At 43.1% G+C, this 22939-nt stretch overlaps 1 protein-coding gene across 1 annotated transcript in view; it reads right to left on the bottom strand.

The window, feature by feature from the left end:
• Window positions 1-4084: 4084 nt before the first annotated feature.
• LOC126418930 (translation initiation factor IF-2-like) overlaps window positions 4085-22939 on the bottom strand; it is a 65396-nt gene continuing 46541 nt past the window's right edge. Inside the window, exon 5 of the mRNA XM_050085959.1 lies at window positions 4085-6285. Coding sequence (XP_049941916.1) covers window positions 6073-6285 — 213 coding nt within the window. The 3' untranslated portion in view covers window positions 4085-6072. The remainder of the gene's footprint in view (window positions 6286-22939) is intronic.

The raw sequence follows: 22939 nt of genomic DNA, 5'->3' as shown, positions 1-22939 counted from the left end.
TCTTCCAGTGCCCCAATGACATTATCCGTATGAGATGGTTTTACACTGTTGCTGAATGGACGTGTCAGAGTGTTAGACTGTATTGCAGACTCCTAGCTGAGGCAGCCCGCAGAGTGATGCAGGAACCGGCGAGCTAGTTACATGAAAGAGGGTTCAAGCATGTATGACGTGTATAAAAGTTAAAGTTTTATAACGCATCCTAGCTATCCTGGTATTTTATTCTCAGCACTAGTGCTAGTTTTCAGGGCCAGCCAGTGGCCAGCACCAAACAAATAGTTGAAAGATATCTGCTTTCCCAAGAAGAACTTCTGAGAATAATGTGAGCCCAAGATTATCGGAATGTGTCGACCAGAGCTGCGCCAAGTTAACTAGTACCACGTACAGTAGCAGAAAGAATTTGGAGCGCCTAATGCTTCCAAGAGGGGAGAGCAGAAGAGATGAGTCTAACGCAAGAAGGGTCGAAGCCGCAGCCGGTCGCTTGCTGTAACGTGCTGGAACGGCACTGTGATGTGGCACCCACCTAGGCGCGACTGCCCCCCCCCCCCCCCCAGTCCAATGAAAGCCGCTGTCGAGATAATTCGTTGGTTGGTGATAACCAGTTGCCATATTCTTCTGTTCTTGTGGCCTAAATTTCGTTATTATTCTGTTCTCTTGACAACTGCGTTACGATAAAGAGCACGCCTATGAAAAAGCGCTTAGCCACTTCAGATCAAAATCAGTAAGTTGGTACCTTTGGCGCCCAGATGCAACACCAACGTTGTGTGTTAATCATAAATAACGACGGAGATGGTACAACAATAGATTTTTGTGATTTATTTATCTCAAAAACACGTATAATTATTAAAGACCATAAAAGTTTGTACCAAATAATTAAAATAGTGCTATCTGGAGAGAGAGCAAAGTAGATCTTTACTACGGATGGATATACAAGGCGGTAAGAAACAGTCTGAAATACTCGTGAGGGAGTTGCAGGATAGGTTGTGCTGAGAAATAATTGTTAGGAAAAAAAATTACGTTGCGCCCTTTGCGAATAAATTAGCACTGAAGTCAGCCAATCAGGCCTTTGTGCGTGCTTATTCAAGCAATCCGCCATGTACAATTAGCATCAGTTCTTCTCATGGCATAAATGACAGCGCACGAGACTGGTCAGCTTGTATTTCGGGATCGATCCTTGCTGCCGTCCCATGTCCAACTTTTGCACCGCTTTCCAGTTCGGTTTTAAAAAACCAAACTACGCACGCGTTTGGCGACACCACAGCCGGCCGGAGTGGCCGAGCGGTTAAAGGCGCTACAGTCTGGAACCGCACGACCGCTACCTCGCAGGTTCGAATCCTGACTCGGGCATGGATGTGTGTGATGTCCTTAGGTTAGTTAGGTTTAAGTAGTTCTGAGTTCTAGGGGACTTATGACCACAGCAGTTGAGTCCCATAGTGCTCAGAGCCATTTGAACCATTTTGGCGACACCTTCTCTGGCGGGCCGCTTGATTTTGTGTGCGCAATGCCCTGTTTGGCTTAAGTCAATGCTAATGTACTTGGAACGGCGCAAGGTGTTGCATTTTTTTCTTAACAATTATTTCTCAGCACAACCTACCTTATAACACCCTTATAGTCTTCCCCAGACTCTTTCTTACCACCCTGCATAGGAGAGATATATCCACCTAAGCTCATCTAAGCCACGATCAGCTATGACTGGCTCACATTAATAGATTTTGAAAATATTTTTGACCAGTGGGGTAACAAATTTTAAACTACTCTCACTTTATCTGTATACGGCATCATCCATGAAGCTTTTAAACACCGCTCTCCTTGCACGTGGCATTCTAAAGCGCTGGTTAACGCTGATCCTCTCAAGATTTCAACAAGAAGGTGTGAAAGCTCTACACAAAAACAAAAGTAATAGTGACCTGGCAGTATTTCTGGTGACCATTCCCTAAAATTTATACACTTAAACAATTTAAAGTAATGATAATCATATGGCCGTTTTAAGGTCTGAGTAGCGGTGGTTCCTTGGGTGAAAGTTTCGTATTGGATCCTCCTTGCATTTTTCAATATGGTACAGACGTAAACATCAGGCTTCGCTACCGGTCAATTTCTTACTGCAGCCAGGTATTTTGCCTTCACATTCGTTGGCTTCGCTAACTAATAACCAAACTGTCACCTTCCAATCTAACCTACAACTAAAGCTGCGCTACACATCCTTCTGTCAACAGAACCAAGATTTTTTGTTGTGGAGGGGGGTGTCCAATACGTAGACTTAGCCGTTCCTTGGAAACATAGTGTGCAACTAAACGAATAAATTGCTACAATTTTGGATTAGAACTGAAATAATAATGTATTAGTGAAATGATAGCGTAGAAAATGTATTATTAACCCTCGATGTAAGCCGGCCGCGGTGGTCTAGCGGTTCTAGGCGCTCAGTCCGGAACCGCGCGACTGCTACGGTCGCAGGTTCGAATCCTGCCTCGGGCGTGGATGTGTGTGATGTCCTTAGGTTAGTTAGTTTTAAGTAGTTCTAAGTTCTATGGGACTGATGACCACAGATGTTAAGTCCCATAGTGCTCAGAGCCATTTGAACCATTTGAACCCTCGATGTAAACACTACAGAGGATAATGTTAGCAACTTTGTTACTCGCGGGAACGCAATGAAATCATTGAGTTTTTGATGTGTGGATTGAAGGTAAAGTAAACATAGAACAGAAGACACAAATTGTTTCACCTGTTAATCATGTACATTAGTATAAAGTCTATTTCCATTACAATTACAATGCACTTTCATCAAACGACATCCTATTTATCTTCATAAATCTAGGTAATCAGCCCTCAAATCTAGAGATGCAACTGTATCGAGAGTTCACTTGTATCACATCACAATGATAATATTTTATACTCGATATGTACCATTATTTTCCTAGTATCTGCCATTATACTACTCAACCTTCGCGAGAGTTGCCTAGATACATGTCCAGTGGATGCTGAGATCTCAGATGCCAGTTGCCAAGCAGTACTTAGGCAGCACCGTCGTGCACCTATAGCGAAATAATGGTCATCTCTTTCTGATGTCTTTGTGATACAGTTTCGGTCTTTACAAACTGTCGCCACAGCCGAAAAAACAACAGAACGATTCACGTTAAGCCATCGGGTCACTTGAGTTTGCGACTGTCCTGCTTCCATTATTCGTATGGCCCTTCACTGCAGAGGCTGGTAGGCGTCTTCTCTGTGCCACACTATACCCGGTGTGGCCGTGCGGTTCTAGGCGCTTCAGCGTGGAACCGCGTGACCGCTGCGGTCGCAGGTTCGAATCCTGCCTCGGGCATGGATGTGTGTGATGTCCTTAGGTGAGTTAGGTTTAAGTAGTTCTAAGTTCTAGGGGACTGATGACCACAGATGTTAAGTCCCATAGTGCTCAGAGCCATTTCAAACTCTCTGTGACTGTGTACACAGCGATTATGGATGTCGGACTACCTGACCAATACTACCTAGTTTGATGGAAACCGTGACGTGATTGCTAGCGTAGTTTTCCGTTGAGTGCCATCTTCTGTGCAGAACGCGATCCGTATGATCATATCGTGACATAGACACAGGAAGGCGAAATAGAAGTTTGTTACTAGAACTTTGGGCACCAGTGTATATGCCCAAGGTAATTTTGTTTCAGTTCGTTCTTGACCATGTTCTATAACGCAACAAGAAGTAAAAATCTATTGTATCCTCTTGGAGATGGGACATTTCAATGGTAGATTTTAAGAAGTTGTCCCAAAACAATAACATTTGCGGTACTCTTATAGAATTTATTTTCAGATTACAGTAATTCGCTGTGAGCTGTGTTAATAGCGAGCTTTTCCTTTATTTCAGATCGTGTATGGTTGTCAAACATACACATAATTCAGTCACTGACCAGATGTCGGAACACTGATAGCATTAGTTTCTGGATGATAAATGACCAGTTTTATGGATACGCGTTGCAGGTAATAGTAGATGCGGGTACATGAAATCGAAAATAATGAATGGGTCATATTTAAAAAATAAGTTTGAATGACACAATATTTTATTAAAAAAACTATAACTAATGAATACAAAAACAGGTCAATGGAAAAGTCAGAATCAGAATAACAGAAACAAAAGAGAATCTGTAAGTTACTGTTGGACCCACTCGTTTTGTCGGAGTGGTGAAGAAACATACATAACACCGTCTGGACAAAGGAGATAACAACGGTTACGTAATTGGGATTCATGTTCTGAATGAAACACTGTAACCTAGGAACATGACGCGAAGGTAATAGTTTTCTTACACAGAAATTAAATTAAAAAAGAATGCTAGAAGAAACTTCGATAGTAAGAGCCAGTTCAAAGTCTTGCCAGAGTAAAACCACGTACTGGATCAGGACATAAACTCATTGTGTTATTCCAGGTAAGCTGTCCGAGGCCTCTGATTTCCTAACCTTGTTCGAACAGGTGCCCCTTTGACTTCAATAGCTGTTAGACGTGAGTCGGTTCTTTGTGACTAAAAGTGCGATAAGTTGAACAAATCATTACGGTTCTGTCATTGCACTGTGTTGCCATAGGAACAATGTTTTCACCACTGCGAACGTAAAAATTCACAGAGTTATCTTAATAGCGACGTTCTCTGCCTTTCACGAGCAGTTCACACGGCTTTCAATTTAACGACCAGGGGTACCTCTTTTGGATATTGGGATAGAGCTGCAACCAACTGACATGAACTGCATAAGAATGAAGTAGGCTGAGTATGATTGGTGTATGGGACCTGTTAACATCCATTGTAGTGAAGAGCCGACAATGATTGCGCAACTTCGTTACCTTTGAAAAGACAACTTTAGAGACATTTTTTCCGTTTCATTACAGACAGAATGTGAGTCTGTCTCATTAAGTCTCACACCCTGCACCTGTCACTCTTTAGCGTCAACTGAAAACTCTCTGAGTTACAGTGAGCTAAAGACTGTACCCAGTGTTTCCCCATTAATGTGTAAGATTCAGCTAACAAAGACCTTTTAATTGTACTTCAATGGATTATTAGTTGCTGTCCATAAGGCTTCGTTTTTCATTAATTCAGATACCTTACTATAGAGCTATCTCTTTGAAAGAATGCGTAGGAATTGCTGTACAGTGGTAAATTATAAAGGGTGAAGCCGAACTCCATTGAAAAATTGCAGAGGTTGGTTGAGTACTTTTATGTATTGTTACCGATAGCTTGTTACAGAATAATTGCATTTCCTTCCATTTCTTACCACATTTCATCTATTTATCTGTATTCCTTTCACTCACGGTACTTGCTGTTGATAACAGTTATGACAACTTTAATCTTCGCTCTGAGACTTCGCTTCAGTACTGCTCGATTACGTCTCAGGTATGGTTTAGCGGCCTTGTTACTTGTACGCTAACAGTGATACACTGCAGGATGGCTACATTTACTGTTGAACAGTACGAGGCTCGCGTATGTGTTCACTGATGGCAACCGCATCACAGTACTTTTTCATTCTCCGACGATTGTTCACTACTCTGCGGTTTAAGTTGTACGTATTGTTGATTGTATACTAAAGGCCCATTCACTAATATAAAGGTACATTCCCAAAAACAAGGGTAGTTCGGGGTAACAAACCTAATACATCATAATTAATTAATTTATTCCTCTGTAAAGAGCCATCGCTGACCACGGGTCGCTTAAACCGAAATGTTCAGAAAGTGTCCCTGAACTAACTCCGAAATTTTTGTTGGTTAAGTTAATGTTCCTCTTACAGTAACTGGGATATGGAAGGATTGCAGAAGGTTCAGTGATAACTTGCAGCGAAGCGTTAGTCAGTAAGATGCCCTCGTATTCTCGTGGTACTTAAACGAAGGAGCACTCAGACAGTGAAGTACAGGCTCCTGCGTTTGAGTCCTGATCCGGCACAAAGCTTTAACTTTTCATAAATGATCAACTGGCAGTTTCTTGGAACTGGTAGATTTGATATGCTACAGTGTGTTCAACTTCCTTGTCAGTTAGAATGAGGAATACTACGGTCTGATACGGAAGGGTCGTGATCGTCCTTTGGCGCCTGGTGCTAACACAGTACGGAGTCCTCAGAAGCTGTCGTCCGCGCCGAAACCGAATCCCTGTCCGCCGAAGTCGAAGCCTTGGATGTCTTCGTCGTCGTAGCGCGCGCGGCCGCTGCTGGCCGTGTGGGCGGGTGCCCGCGACACCAGGCCGCGTGTGGGGGCGGCGGCGGCAACGGGGGCGTAGGCTCCAGAGAGGCGGGCCCGCGGGGGCGACGCCAGAGGCCGGTCATGCTGCACCTGGACATTACAGGAAATACCACACAATGCTTCAAATCAGATGTATTTGACCGGATAAAAATCGTGTCAATAGGGAAGAGTCATTTGTTAAGCTGTCATCGTCCGCCTAGGATCTTATTAGACGTGGTGTCCCACATGGCTCCATCTTATGACCTTTACGTATTTTTGTGTATATTGACGACCTATAATCTGCTGTATCCGGCGTCAAAAGGAGACAAAAGTGAAAGTGTTGGGGGATGGGGGGGGGGGGGGGGCTGTTAATAGCCAAATTTTCAAACGTATAGCGAATAATTTTACTCATTATGGAAATCGTTACAAGAAATGGGAAGGGGATCACGTAGTGTAATTCAGTGTGGGTGTCCTCGAGGTCTCATTAAATGTTCTGAGGTGGCTGTTCCGTCAGGCGTTGAGCGGACAGAGTGCAAATAACTGCAGAACGTGAATAAAAGGTGGCTATCGTCTGGACTCCGAGAACATACTTGGAACACTCCAGCGATTCGTTGAGAAGACCAGCCGTGTTCACGGAATTCCAGGGAACCTCACAATCTGCATCTGCCCCCAGAACTAATCGCAGCCACATGGTCGATTAGAAGGCCTGAACCAGAGCTGTTGTGGAAGTTCTGTGAAAACTAGGCTCCGACTCTCTAAACGTGCGGCAAATGGTTGAGAACCTGAGGGTCTCAGACACATATTTATTGGAGACAAGTAATGTGAAGAAAATATTTCATGCTGCTAGAGAGCTAAACGGATAACGATAGTTCTTTCTTTCATCCGTCATGTATTCAAGAGAAGCAGTCTTAGCAGTATTATAATTGTGAATCCTATTACGCTCACATCATGAGGAATGTAATGGATGTACTTAATATGGGCATGCTACGGCGTTGTCGTCACCGAAGTGAATGTGCAACTCTTTTAAATGTTTTAAACGTAGAAAATTTTGTTATTAACGTGCTTTTATGATACTTAAATCAGAGTTGGTCCCGGTATTCACATATTACACAGGGCGAAACAGAAAAACGGTAACTGTTGATACACCCAGTAAAATTACAATATTAAAAAAAAGAGTTATGGACAGCTACAGAACCACTGCAACTCGCCTATTAAGGGACAGTAATCCAAATTACGAAAGTCTTAAAATTATGTTCTCCTGTAAGTGTGCATTCTTACAATCTGCTCTTAAGTTTTCCCATTGATTTGCTGTAACATGGAAGCAGAGATACCACAGATCTCATCTTCAATTCTCTGTTTCAGTGCGTTCAGTGTTCTTGACCGAGTCGTGCACGCACGTGATTCTTAACGAAGCCCTACAAGAAAAAACCACAAACGGACAAATCTGGTGCTTCTTTAGGTGGAGGGTGTGGTATGTCGTCGAATCTCGAGATGACATGGTTACCGAACAATTCTTGCAAAGCTGTCAATCTTGCAGTGTCCGATGTTGTACCATCCTGTTCTTCATTTTCGAAAAAAGTAAGTTCCGTTAAGGGCTTGTAGACCATTTTGTCATCTTGTTAGGGTGCAAAGATCGTTCATGAATATCATTGAGGCTGCTGTCTGCGTAGTAACAGTGGTTCCGTTTATTCACGTGACCTGTGAGATGAAAATAAGCCTCATCTACCGGTTGTCCGGAAATCCATTGGCCTTCAGTTATAGCACGATCTGCAGCTTGTACGGATGACATTTTAAATCAGAGTGGAGAATTCGTTGAACAATATCAATTGCTTGCTTATAAACTGAACGCCGAGGCGTCCACGTGACTAACGCGCTTACAGCTTCGATATTCTGTGGAGTACGAGCGCATTTCGGGGGAACCCTACCATGACGCCAAAAATTGAAAATACGTCGGAACTCCCTTTGTGCGCTTTCCACTGTGTGTGTAAGTCAGTTTTACGGCAAAAGCATGCTGTTGACCGCTCTACTGATCCACAATTACTAAATGGCGATATTGATTGCAGTTCAAGATCCCCGTTCTGCAGTACTGACAACTGTTAATGGCTGCCAACACGCCTTTCGAAAATTCCGTTTTTTTTATCACCCTGCATAAAATTCCGGTTTCAGTGACTTTACCCAATTTCGTTTCATAATCTATTTTTCAGAGTCTTTCTTCATTTTGTATCTACGGCGATATCTTTTCCTGTTTCAACTTTTTCTTTAATATGGTTCAAATGGCTATGAGCACTATGGGACTTAACATCTATGGTCATCAGTCCCCTAGAACTTAGAACTACTTAAACCTAACTAACTTAAGAACAGCACACAACACCCAGTCATCCCAAGGCAGAGAAAATCCCTGACCCCGCCGGGAATCGAACCCGGGATCCCGGGCGCGGGAAGCGAGAACGCTACCGCACGACCACGAGATGCGGACTTTCTTTAATACACATGTTCGTGTTCTGAATAGCTACATACGACTTCTGATATGTGCTACTTTCGCTTTTGTTATTGTACGTGAATGCTTGCATCTTTTGGGGAATGTGCTCTTACACTTATTTGTATGAATAATGTTATTAGTGACATTTACGAATTTCTGTGTCGTACCTTGTGAAATACACCCAAGTTATAGCGTACGGTATTAGGAGTTTCAGCTCTGGATAAATAGAAGACAAGAAGTTATTCCTTATTGGGAGACGATTAAGGCAGCATGTGTAGTTTGCATGTCACAGCTTGTCAGTGAAGGAACATTGTGTTAAATATAGGAAAATTGTCCTATTACGGCTTCTTAAAGTAGTACATGAATTTACTTGTACTATGTTATTTTTGGAGTGAGTTTATGCCACAAAACTAATTATGTAATGTTCGTAATTTATAGTTATTTGGGTTTTCTTCTTAACAGTGAGCGAGACTTTCTAAAGAAAACGTGATACAGGGACAAATTTTACACCTCTCAATAGATTTAAGTTAATTTACTACCACATTCACGTGAATAATTTGACTCGATTTTGTATACGTAGTCGACATTTACTGAATTCGTTGGCGTAAGCCTCCGAGTGACTGGATTTAATAGGGAGTGTCGATCGTTACGAAAACTAGGATCTTCGTCGTTCCCTTGCCGTGATGTATATCTTTTGAATTCTCTGCATTCTTGTCAAGCTAATATCAGTTCAAGCAATCATTTTTATACAATCGATTGCAAAGGCGAAGAAGTATTTACTGTTCAGATCTTAAATATTCAGGTAGTAAAAGTTGCTTCTGAAGTACCATAGCAGACACTGTCGTCCACAACATAAAATCATTTTAGTTACTTTCATATTGTGTAATTCTAGATTCTGATTTTTGTTTCCTTTCTAAAAAATGCCTAACATTCCTACCATTTATCCAAAGTCCGATTCATCCCCTGTTGGCAGTGACGTAATAAGTTTTCTGGGGATTTGCTATCATGAATGGGTGCCATCACCTATGACAAACGTACACTTCCTTAAAATGCTTTGGGTGACAAGGTAACCTCAGTCAAAGGGCGAGGAGAAAATACCCATTTGAAAGACTAATTTTAAATTAATAACAGATTAAAACCTCACTCAAAAAGTATGGATAACTTTCCAGATGCTTTGCTTTGACACAGCCCGATTTCAGATTTCAACTCCCTGAATCCTACACAGACATTTAAAATATCCAAAACAACATTATGATCAAACATTATGTTCAACTTTTAATACGGTAATTTCGTTGCGAGTTCTGTTTTCGTAAGTTTCTAGCCGTTCAATCCCAATGTTAAGGTGGAATGCTGATACAAAAGCTCCATACTTATCATATACAATCGTTCGCTCGACGAAAGATCCGTACCCAATGAATGGAAAGTTGAACTGGTTATGCCAATATTTAAGAAAGGTAGTAGGCCTAATCCGTTATATTACAGGCCCATATCATTAACGTCAATATGTAGCAGGATTTTGGAATATCTATTGCGTTCGAACATTATGAATTACCTCTAAGAGGACGGTATATTGACACACAGTCAACACGTATTTAGAAAACATCGGTCTTGTGAAACAGAACTAGCTCTTTACACATACAGAGTACTGAGTACTATAGACAAGGGATATCAAATTTATTCCGCAGTTCTAGATTTACAAAAGGCTTTTGACACTATACCACACAAGCGACTTGTAGTGAAATTGCGTGCTTATGGAATATAGTCTCAGTTATGTGACTGGAGTCGTGATTACCTGTCAGAGAGGTCATCGAGTAAAACAGATATTATTTCTGTCGTTCCCCAAGGTAGTGTTATAGGCTCTTCGCTGTTCCTTATCTATATAAACGATTTTGGAGACAAACTGAGCAGCCGTCTTTGGTTATTCGCAAATGATGCTGTTTTTTATCGACTAGTAAAGTCAAAAAAATGGTTCAAATGGCTCTGAGCACTATGGGACTTAACTTCTGACGTCATCAGTCTCCCAGAACTTAGAACTACTTAAACCCAACTAACCTAAGGACATCACACACATCCATGCCCGAGGCAGGATTCGAACCTGCGACCGTAGCAGTCGCACGGTTCCAGACTGTAGCACCTAGAACCGCTCGGCCACTCCGGCCGGCACTAGTAAAGTCATCAGAAGTTCAAAACAAATTGCAAAGCGATTTAGAAAAGATATCTGTATGGCGCAAAAATTGGCAATTGACCCTAAAAACGAAAAGTGTGAGGTCATCCGCATGAGTGCTAAAAGGAATCCGTCAAACTTCGGTTCAACAACAGTCAAATCTAAAGGCTGTAAATTCAACTAAATACTTAGGAATTACAATTACGAATAACTTCAGTTGGAATGAACACGCAAAAATGAAGGTTAACCAAAGACTGCGTTTTATTGGCGGGACACTTAGAAAATGTAACAGATCTTCTAAGGAGACTCGTACACTACCCTTCTCCGTCCTCTTTTAAAATACCTCTCCGCCGTGTGGGATCCTTACCAGATAGGCTGGACAGAGTACATCGAGAAAGTTAAAAGAAGGGCAGCAAGTTTTATATAATCGTGAAATAGTGTAGTGAGTGTCACTGAAATGATACAGGATTTGGGGTGGACGTAATTTAAAAAAGGCATTTTTCGTTGCAGCAGAACTTGTCACGAAATTTCAATAACCAATTTTCTCCTCCGAATGCGAAAATATTTTGTTGGCTGCTACCTACATAGGAAGAAATGATTATCATAACAAAATAAGGGAAATCAGAACTTGCACAGAAAGATATAGGTGTTCGTTTTCTCTGCGTGCTCTACGAGATTGGAATAATAGAAAATTATTGTGAAGGTGGTTTGATGAAACATCTGTCAGTCACGTAAATGTGATTTGCAGAGTGTCGATGTAGATGTAGATGATTAAATCAAAATACACTCCTGGAAATGGAAAAAAGAACACATTGACACCGGTGTGTCAGACCCACCATACTTGCTCCGGACACTGCAAGAGGGCTGTACAAGCAATGATCACACGCACGGCACAGCGGACACACCAGGAACCGCGGTGTTGGCCGTCGAATGGCGCTAGCTGCGCAGCATTTGTGCACCGCCGCCGTCAGTGTCAGCCAGTTTGCCGTGGCATACGGAGCTCCATCGCAGTCTTTAACACTGGTAGCATGCCGCGACAGCGTGGACGTGAACCGTATGTGCAGTTGACGGACTTTGAGCGAGGGCGTATAGTGGGCATGCGGGAGGCCGGGTGGACGTACCGCCGAATTGATCAACACGTGGAGCGTGAGGTCTCCACAGTACATCGATGTTGTCGCCAGTGGTCGGCGGAAGGTGCACGTGCCCGTCGACCTGGGACCGGACGCAGCGACGCACGGATGCACGCCAAGACCGTAGGATCCTACGCAGTGCCGTAGGGGACCGCACCGCCACTTCCCAGCAAATTAGGGACACTGTTGCTCCTGGGGTATCGGCGAGGACCATCCGCAACCGTCTCCATGAAGCTGGGCTACGGTCCCGCACACCGTTAGGCCGTCTTCCGCTTACGCCCCAACATCGTGCAGCCCGCCTCCAGTGGTGTCGCGACAGGCGTGAATGGAGGGACGAATGGAGACGTGTCGTCTTCAGCGATGAGAGTCGCTTCTGCCTTGGTGCCAATGATGGTCGTATGCGTGTTTGGCGCCGTGCAGGTGAGCGCCACAATCAGGACTGCATACGACCGAGGCACACAGGGCCAACACCCGGCATCATGGTGTGGGGAGCGATCTCCTACACTGGCCGTACACCACTGGTGATCGTCGAGGGGACACTGAATAGTGCACGGTACATCCAAACCGTCATCGAACCCATCGTTCTACCATTCCTAGACCGGCAAGGGAACTTGCTGTTCCAACAGGACAATGCACGTCCGCATGTATCCCGTGCCACCCAACGTGCGCTAGAAGGTGTAAGTCAACTACCCTGGCCAGCAAGATCTCCGGATCTGTCCCCCATTGAGCATGTTTGGGACTGGATGAAGCGTCGTCTCACGCGGTCTGCACGTCCAGCACGAACGCTGGTCCAACTGAGGCGCCAGGTGGAAATGGCATGGCAAACCGTTCCACAGGACTACATCCAGCATCTCTACGATCGTCTCCATGGGAGAATAGCAGCCTGCATTGCTGCGAAAGGTGGATATACACTGTACTAGTGCTGACATTGTGCATGCTCTGTTGCCTGTGTCTATGTGCCTGTGGTTCTGTCAGTGTGATCATGTGATGTATCTGACCCCAGGAATGCGTCAATAAAGTTTCCCCTTCCCGGGACAATGAATTCACGGTGTTCTTATTTCAATTTCCAGGAGTGTACATTCTAAATGTTATGTGCATGCGAACAGAAAAGGCAAGCCTTTGAGCGCACCAATTTATATTTTGATTAACCGAATGTTCCACAACAGTCCCTTCAGAGTTATTTGAAACTAAACAAAATATCATTTTGAATTAAATAATTTTAATTATTACATATGGGTTGGCTGACTCCATAAGTATGACGTTACAAACCACCATAACAAGACGAGCTGTCATTGTAAAAGAGTATTGGCATTTAGCAGCAGGAGGTTAAAATACGTGGCCTGTGTCATTTTAGACAGAACTGCGTTTTGTTTAGACTAAAAGAGCGGTTGTGGCACTGATGATAGGCATATTTTATCGATTCAGATAAATGTTTTATTTGTATTGGATGTTGCTAGTAAAAAAAACCTGAATGACCACCAAATGTCAGCACTATTTCTTTCTGAGTAAATACGTAACGCGTCAGTCTCTGGGTAGTGATATTCGGAGCGGCCACCTCCCTGTTGTCGTTCCCGTGTAGAGAATTGTGTCGATAGAAAAAAATCGAGATTCGAACAGTGATTCATTAATTTATAAAGAAAGGAATGAAAGCAGAGGAAATTCATACCGATTTTCAGAACTCGCTGTGGGACTCTGCTCCATGATACTCAACTATTACTAGGTGGAGAAACGAGTTTAAATTTGGTGGGAGCAGGCTAAATGATGATCCGGGAAGTTATTGGCCACATATATGTCGCTACACCAAAAATTATTGCAAAAGTACGTAAAACGGCACATTGAAAAAGCCCGACTGAGAGTACTAGAAGGTACTGAAGCTGTATGGATGTTATCTGACTGTGCACATCACATTTTAATACTAGAGTTGAATAAAAGAAAATAACTGCTATATAAATGCCAAGACTCTTAAGGCGGAAGAAACGCAACAGAATGGAAATGTCTAAACAATATTTCACCTAATCAAAATATCCACGGATGTACTGCCGGTCTACAGTGTCCAACGGGCACAATATTTCGGCGATCATGCATGTCGCCATCATCAGGTGAACTGACGGACTGAGCTCCTGTGAACGTGCCGGCACGGAGATCCGTACGCTATGGCTGCTCAGAGGGAACTGGGTTCGGTCGCGGCGGCGGCCGAGTTAAATACCCTCCGCCCGCGGCGCGCTCCCTCCGCTGTCCGCGCACCGCGCCACGGTCGCGCGGTGGAACAGATTGCGACGGCGTCTGAGGTGACGTCGGAGTGATGGCTCTGTCCACCGTGGTCGTCACAATTATACGATTGCTCGATTTACTCGTGATTAACCCAATCACTGGTTCCCAAGCCTTGCTAAGATTATAGCCACAGTCACGGTTTATGAAGTCGTCATTGGTGCGAATTTCGATGGCCTCTCTAACAACGCTGTCCCAGTATCTCGACGTCTGCATCAGAATCCTCGTGCGTTCATACTCCATAGCGTGATTTTCCGACAAACAATGTTCAGCGACCGCCGACTTGCTCGGATACATCAGTTAAGTGTGCCTCTGGTGTTCACGGCATCGATCCTCGACGGTACGCATCGTCTGACCAATATACGACTTGCCACATTGACACGGAATCTGGTACACGCCGGCCTTCCTCAAACCGAGGTCATCTTTGGCGCTCCCCACCAGTGCACGAGTTTTATTCGGAGGACAAAACACAGTTCCGACCCGGTGTTTCTTCAAAATGCGGGCTATTTTCCCCGAGAGTGCGCCTGTATATGGAATAAACGCAGTTCCTACCTCCTCCCTCGTGATTTCATCCATCTCTACAGGTTGTGCTGTAGTGGTTGGGCGGAGAGCACGTTGAATCTGCCACTCTGAGTACCCATTTTTTCGAAATACAGTTCTCAGATGTTCCAATTCCTGGGGTAGACTCTCTGCGTCAGAGATAGTGCGCGCCCTATGTACTAGAGTTTTAATTACCCCATTCCTCTGTGAAGTGTGGTGGCAGCTGTCTGCGTGCAAATACAGATCAGTCTGCGTTGTCTTCCGATACACCCCATGACCTAGGGTGCCGTCAGCCCTGCTCTTGACCAAGACTTCAAGGAAAGGTAGTTGCGACGGAATCTTCTCACGAAATTCAAATCATCAACTTTCTCCGCCGATCTACATAGGGAGAAACGATCACCACGATAAAATAAGGGGAATTAAAACTCGTACGGGAAGATATAGGTGTTCGTTCTTTCCGCGCGCTATACCAGATTGGAATAATAGAGAATTGTGAAGGTGGTTCGATGAACAGTCAAAGTTCGTATTACATTCCTCATTTGGCACAATAAAACGTTACCTTCTAATCAGCCTGATGAATTTCTGATGATGATGCTCAGAATTCGAAAGCAGTCAGACCTGTCATTACACTATGTGCGATCAGCACAATTTAAGAAAAACCTGATAAAAATACATTTTCATGCAAACTATTTCTGTTCGAAAATTTAACACTTATGAAATCCACAAAATAGACAAATCACTTTGCGCTACGCAAATAACGCAGATTCGTTGTGTAATTACTGCGAACATCAATGCAACGACGTCTGACGATGACAATAATGGTAATTACAAGCTACACAGGAAGCGTGGACATTTTTTGTTGCAGGTTTGTTCTGAATGAGACGAGAGTCCTTTTAAGAGGACTGCACGCATAAACGTATCTCCAGAGGGCACCCCTAACCTGTTCTCTGGGATCAGACAGGCAGATACTGTTGTTGTTGTTGTGGTCTTCAGTCCAGAGACTGGTTTGACGCAGCTCTCCATGCTACTCTATCCTGTGCAATCTTCGTCATCTCCCAGTACTTACTGCAACCTACATCCTTCTGAATCTGCCTCAGAATATGTCCTACCAACCGGCCCCTTCTTCTTGTCAAGTTGTGCCACAAACTCCTCCCCAATTCTATTCAGTACCTCCTCATTAGTTATATGATCTACCCATCTAATCTTCAGCATTCTTCTGTAGCACCACATTTCGAAAGCTTCTATTCTCTTCTTGTCTAAACTATTTATCGTCCACGTTTCACTTCCATACAAGGCTACACTCCATGCAAATACTTTCTGAAACGACTTCCCGACACTTAAATCTGTACTCGACGTTCACAAATTTCTCTTCTTCAGAAATGCTTTCCTTGCCATTGTCAGTCTACATTTTATATCCTCTCTACTTCGACCATCATCAGTTATTTTGCTCCCCAAACAGCAAACCTCCTTTACTACTTTAAGCGTCTCATTTCCTAATCTAATTCCCTCAGCATCACCCGATTTAATTCGACTATGCCATTATTCTCGTTTTGCTTTTGTTGATGTTCATCTTATATCCTCCTTTCAAGACACTGTCCATTCCGTTCAGCTGCTCTTACAGATCCTTTGATGTCTCTGACAGAATTACTCGTACAATGTCATAGGCGAACCTCAAATTTTTTATTTCTTCTCCATGGATTTTAATACCCACTCCGAATTTTTCTTTTGTTTCCTTTACTGCTTGCTCAACATACAGATTGAATAGCGTCGGGGATAGGCTACAACCCTGTCTCACTTCCTTCCCAACCACTGCTTGCCTTGTCCCTCGACTCTTATAATTGCCATCTGGCTTCTGTACAAATTGTAAATAGCCTATGGCTCTCTGTATTTTACCCCTGCCACCTTGAGAATTTGAAAGAGAGTATTCCAGCCAATGTTGTCAAAAGTTTTCTCTAAGTCTACAAATGCTATAAACGTAAGTTTGCCTTTCCTTAATCTAAGATAAGTCGTAGGGTCAGTATTGCCTCACGTGTTCCAACATTTCTACGGAATCCAAACTGACCCTCCCCAAGGTCGGCTTCTACCAGTTTTTCCAATCGTCTGTAAAGAATTCGTGTTAGTATTTTGCAGCCGTGGCTTATAAAACTGATAGTTCGGTAATTTTCACATCTGTCAACACCTTCTTTTCTTGGGATTGGAATTAGTACTGATACTATCTGATCAAAAGCATACGGACGCCCTATATTATGCGTCATTAACGGCTACACGTCACGGTAGGCGTATGCGCCAGTATAATAGCGGGCAGGGAGTATTTTGTTGTCCGTAGAGAAGTAACAGCAGACTGGGTCAATCAGAAGAACTCAGTGACTTCCCACGTCGAATAATCACTTGACGTCTCCTGAATAACGAATCCGTCAGAGACATTTCAGCCCTTCCAAAACTGCCAGGTCGGCCTTTGATGGTATGACTGTGAGGACACGAACAGCCACAGCTAAACAAAGAATAGGAAGACGCCATGTACTGACAGCCATGGATAGTCGACCATTGCAGAGTGTGAGTGGGTGGCTGTACAAAATTGCATAAAACCAGCGGAAAGATTCACTCGTAAGTTTCAAAGTGCTATAATCAGTCCTGCTAGCACAACGACTCTTCGTAGGGAGTTCAGAAGAATTAAGCACAGTGGCAGATCAGCTCCTCATAAGCTACATAATACTGCACTCATTGCTAAGCGACGCTTGAGGTGGGGTAAACAGCTACCCCACAGAACAGTGGATGACTGGAAGCGAGAGATTCTGGTCATACATAAAGCACACCAGTGGCAAGATGCAATCAGTAGCTTCACTGCGCGATAACAACGATGAAGTCACTGATGACAGTGCCACTAAAGTAGAGTTATTAAACACGGTTTTTCCGAAACTCCTTCACCAAAGAAGACGAAGTAAATATTCCTGAATTCCAATCAAGAACAATTGCCAAGATGAGAAACATAGAAGCAGATATCCTCGGTGTAACAAATCATCTTAAATCAATTAACAAAGCCAAGGCCTCCGGTCCAGTCAGGTTTCTCTCAGAGTATGCTGATAAAGTAACTCCATATTTAGTAATTATATACAACCACTCGCTACAGAAACATCCGTACCTAAAGACTGGAAAATTGCTCAAGTCACACCAATACCCAACAAGGGAAGTAGGAGTAATCCGCTGAATTACGGACCCATATCACTAACGTCGATTTGAAGTAGGGTTTTGGAACATATAATGTATTCTAACATTATGAAGTACCTCGAAGAAAACGATTTACTGACACATAGTCAGCACGGTTTCAGAAAATATCGTTCTTGTGAAACACAACTAGCTCTTTATACTCATGAAGTAATAAGTGCTATCGACAGAGGATGTCAAACTGATTCCATATTTTTAGATTTCCAGAAGACTTTCGACACCGTTCCTGACAAGCGTCTTCTAACCAAACTCCGTGCCTGCGGAGTATCGCCTCAGTTGTGCGACTGGATTCGTGATTTTCTGTCAGAAAGGTCACAGTTCGTAGTAATGGACGGAAAGTCATCGAGTAAAACAGAAGTAATATCCGGCCTTCCCCAAGGACGCGTTATAGGCCCTCTATTGTTCCTGATCTACATTAACGACATAGGAGACGATCTGAGTAGCCGTCTTAGATTGTTTGCAGATGATTCTGTCATTTAACGTCTTGTTAAGTCATCATATCATCAAAACGACTTACAAAATGATTTAAATAAGATATCTGTATGGTGCGGAAAGTGGCAATTGACCGTGAATAAAGAAAAGTGTGATGTTATTCACATGAGTACTGAAAGAAATCAGCTAAATTTCGATTACGCCATAAGTCACACAAATCTGAAGGCTGTAAATTAAGCTAAATACTTAGCGATTACAATTACAAATAATCTAAATTGGAACGATCACATAGATAATATTGTGGGTAGAGCAAACCAAAGACTGCGATTCATTGGCAGAACACTTAGAATGTGCAACAGGTCTACTAAATAGACTGCTTACACCACGCTTGTCTGCCATATTTTGGAGTATTGTTGTGCGGTTTTGGGATCCGCATCAGGTGGGACTGACGGATGACATCGAAAAAGTACAAAGAAGGGCAGCTCGTTTTGTATTATCGCGAAAGAGGGGAGATATTGTCACAGACATGATACGTGAGTGGCAGTCATTAAAACAAAGGCGTTTTTCGTTGCGACAGGATCTTCTCATAAAATTTCAATCACCAGTTTTCTCCTCCGATTGCGAAAACATTCTGTTGGCACCCACCTACATAGGGAGAGATGATCATCACGACAAAATAAGAGAAATCAGGATTCGCACAGAAAAATTTAAGTGCTCGTTTTTCCCGCGTGCTGTTCGAGAGTGGAACGGTAGAGAGACAGCTTGAGGGTTGTTCATTGAACCCTCTGCCAGGCGCTTTATTGTGAATAGTAGAGTAATCACGTAGATGCAGATGTTGATGTAGATTTGGAGTGACGAGTCATTCTATACCCTGTGACAATCCGATGAAAGGCTCTGGGTTTGCCGAACGCCTGGATAATGTTTCCCGCCAGCACAGGCAGTGCCGACAGAAAAATTTGAAGGGGGTAATGTTGTGGTATGGGCGTGTTTTGCGTAGTTAGAGCGTAGTCCCTTACTGCGTATCAGAAAACACTAAATGCGGAAGGATATGAACAAATTTTACAGCGGAGGAACATTCCGGAGACGATTATGTTTGCATCAGCCTGACAACGCACTCTCAGACACGGCCGCATCTGTGAGACAATGGATTGTGGACAGTAACATTGATGAAATGGAATAGCTTGCCCGGAGTACGGACCTGAAGCCAGTGGAACACTTCTGGGATGAACTGGAACGTCGACTTCGCTCGAGACCCCGGCGTCCTACATCGGTAACTTCTCTGCTTTCGGTTCTTGAGTAAAAATGGGCTGCCGTTATTAAACAGATTTTCACACACCTCACTGAAAGTGTCCACAGCAGAGCAGAAGTTCATCTTTAGCTGAAGCATGGATACACCCCACAAATAGGTGTCCGGATACTTTGATCAAATAGTGCATTTGAGCCTACCATGCACTCGATTGTTTGCTTTTGAAGATAATCTTGACAGATTATAGCACAGCATAGTCGAAGACTGAGGCTCGTAGCTTTAGTATTCAGTCATTTGATAGCCAGGAATATTTACTAAGCAATACGCACGAGAAGTCATCAATGCTGGCCCGATAGTGATTCAGAGAGGCCGCTGGAAAATAACGAGAGCTGGCGCCACTGGTTTACACAATCTCGTGGTGGCGGCATGGACTTTGGCTGGAGAATATGCCCAAATACATGGTCTTTGATGCTACCTAACCTCACTTCATACTTTATACACAAGATGACTCATATCCGTCCACTGCTTAGCAGGGAATTACAGAATCCATCCCCGAGTGCGGACTTCACTTGTATTAACATACTCCCGATTGGTTGGAGTGCTCCTGGTGATGACTACTCACTTATTGAAGTTTCTTTGGCCTCAAATTATTTTCTTTATTTCTTACGATGATTTTTCATCCCTTGGTTGATTGTGGGTGAGCGTCTAACTCATTGCTAAATGTGGTCAACAGCATTTCCGTTTAGTACGGACCCAAAATCATCTCCACAGATTTTCATGCTCGCTAGTAACATGAAGAATGGCAGGGTTCTGATTTCATATGAAGTAACACAACAACAGTGAATTCTCACTCTTCGTCGGGGAGTGTGTAGATTTGAAAATTCATTGTGGAATAACCAAAGCAAAGCCATTTTTCCGGTAAAACTCTTCATCCAGAAGTTATAGCCCCGCAAGGTACGCGGGAGAATTGCTGTTCAATTTAAAGATGAGGGAGAGGTACTTGCGGAATTAATGATATGAGTAGCGTTTCGATAGCTTAGCGGGTCGACTACTTGCTCACGAAAGGATAGGATCTTAGATTCGAGTCCCAGTCTGACATACAGTTTTCATCTGCCAGGAAGTTTCAAAGTATCTTTACGTCGGTCGCTCACTGACGCTGATTCGCCCGAAGCCATTCCAGCATCTGATGTTAGAGAGTAAACAACGGGAACCTGTTCCTCGCTAAATCGTCAACACGTTTTCTACCTATTTTTGAAGTTAAACTACTACTGATAAATGAAGAGAACTGTACTTTTATCGGTAGCCGTAAGTGAATGTCTGTCAAAAGTCGTCTATAGCATTTCGATAACAGCTGTACGCTGAAAGCATACATGTGCTGTAGAGATGTCATGTAAGCATCGTTGGATAACAGTTTGAAAGACCACACGTCGATAACACATGTATTGAAGGAAAACTTTCAGTACAGTACAGTTGGTAGGTTTTTGCCAACCACCCCTTTGGTTCTAAATTCGCCGAATGGATGCTTCTTCAGGATCAATTGCTTCTTCATGGGGATTGGTCGGCGCTTTTATTCCTCTTGACCAGTGGCTTATGATGCTAGTCTTTGTAGTGACTGTTCACTTCAAGAGGCTAATCATTCCGCGATAATTTCCGAGACGTTGTGTGGCCCAGATTAGTCTAGGGTTAGACAGATCGCCTGCTGACACACAAAAGGATATTTCTTGCGGTAAAGTTTTGTTTACAGGTACAGCTGGGGGCAAACTAATGCTCACTTAAAAATGATATGAAATATGCATATGTCGGTACATTTTATGAAGAGTGGTTGCTACAACCTTGGTATTGTTCTCCACAAACCAAGATCAGTATTATTACAACCTACTCACTCAATATCAGGATCTCGAATCTGAGAATTACATAATAATTCAGCAACTGGCTAGAGAACGAATGTGGGGCGGTACTGGAAGCAAGTTATATTTATATGAAAATATTTTTGCAATAGAAGGATTGTGAACAGAAGATGTTTAATTTTTTTGGACAAGTACCAGTGTTTGGAACCAACGAAGGCCTGCTTTAGGTGACAGAATGATCCAACATAACAGCTTAGTCTGTAGAAAATCGGATGAATCAGCTGGAGTGATTTGCTTCAAGTCCCAACATGAATCCTGTTAAACATCTCTTGAATGAGCTACACCACCTTTCCTATTATAGATCAGTTCCCATGAAACACCAGAAATAATTAGTTACTATGTTTAAGACAGAAAAATATAATTCCTGCCCTCCGTGAATGTGCAATAACTGATAAGCATCCTACGAAGAATAAACACTCCTTGACTAATAAAGTGAGGTCTATCACGCAGCTAAGACACATGGATGGCGTTTGTCGAACAAACATCAATGGGTGTCCTGAGAGTGTTGACTGCCAACTATTGCTTGTCATACGGTTTTATTTACCGCCTCGAAAATGTATACAGTTTGATCCGGTGAATATTTTCTAGAGCAATGGTGGGAAACCGGCAACCCGCGGGCTGGTTCGGATCTGCTACAGGTTTTCATCCGGCACGTGAAAGAAAATCGTGGGACAGAGAGTGAGGCACTCGCACTGCACTCCGCCCAGGACACAGTTCTGGATTTTCCCACCAACGCTATGCACGCCTCTGGTCTGCAACTCAAGACGCAAACGAGTGAAAGTTTCGCTTACTCCACGCATGCACAAAGCAATTTCGCTGTCACTAGATTTGAACAATAAAAAGAAATACGTTTCCATTCACAGCGCGGAATTATGGCCCCTTTTGCGTGCGGAGAGTGGGGGAAAGAGGTAATTGCGTCCAAGTGATGGTGGGAGAAGTATTTTCGCCTCTTTATCAGTTTTGACAACACACAAGCGTTATTTGCTGCTTACAGAAACAACCAATGCTATTGTAATAAGTTACCAAAAGAATTTTTGTACAGCTATTCTTAAAAAATGCTGACTTATAGAGTTTGTGGGTATTAACACACTAAATATGGAGCGATCGAATGATCTGCCTGTGGCCAAAAATTGCAAAGTTACTCCTTGTTAATTGGGACTGCCTTGCTCATTATCATATTTTTTTTTCTTTTTCATATTAACATTACAGGTAATTCTTGTCTATACATAAGTAAGTAAAAGTTAACATTTCTTGTCCATTTTGTGAGTGCTATAACAATGCCACTGTCTAAACAGTACGTAATTTAATGAACTAGCTGCAACCAGTTTCTTTTATACCTGTTTATTTTTACACGGTGGTATTCCAAGATGCCTGGCG

The sequence above is a fragment of the Schistocerca serialis genome, chromosome 9, assembly GCF_023864345.2.
Source record: "Schistocerca serialis cubense isolate TAMUIC-IGC-003099 chromosome 9, iqSchSeri2.2, whole genome shotgun sequence".
Lineage (NCBI taxonomy): Eukaryota > Metazoa > Arthropoda > Insecta > Orthoptera > Acrididae > Schistocerca > Schistocerca serialis.
The sequence above is the reverse complement of the archived record's forward strand: the minus strand, read 5'-3'. Positions and strand labels throughout refer to the sequence as shown.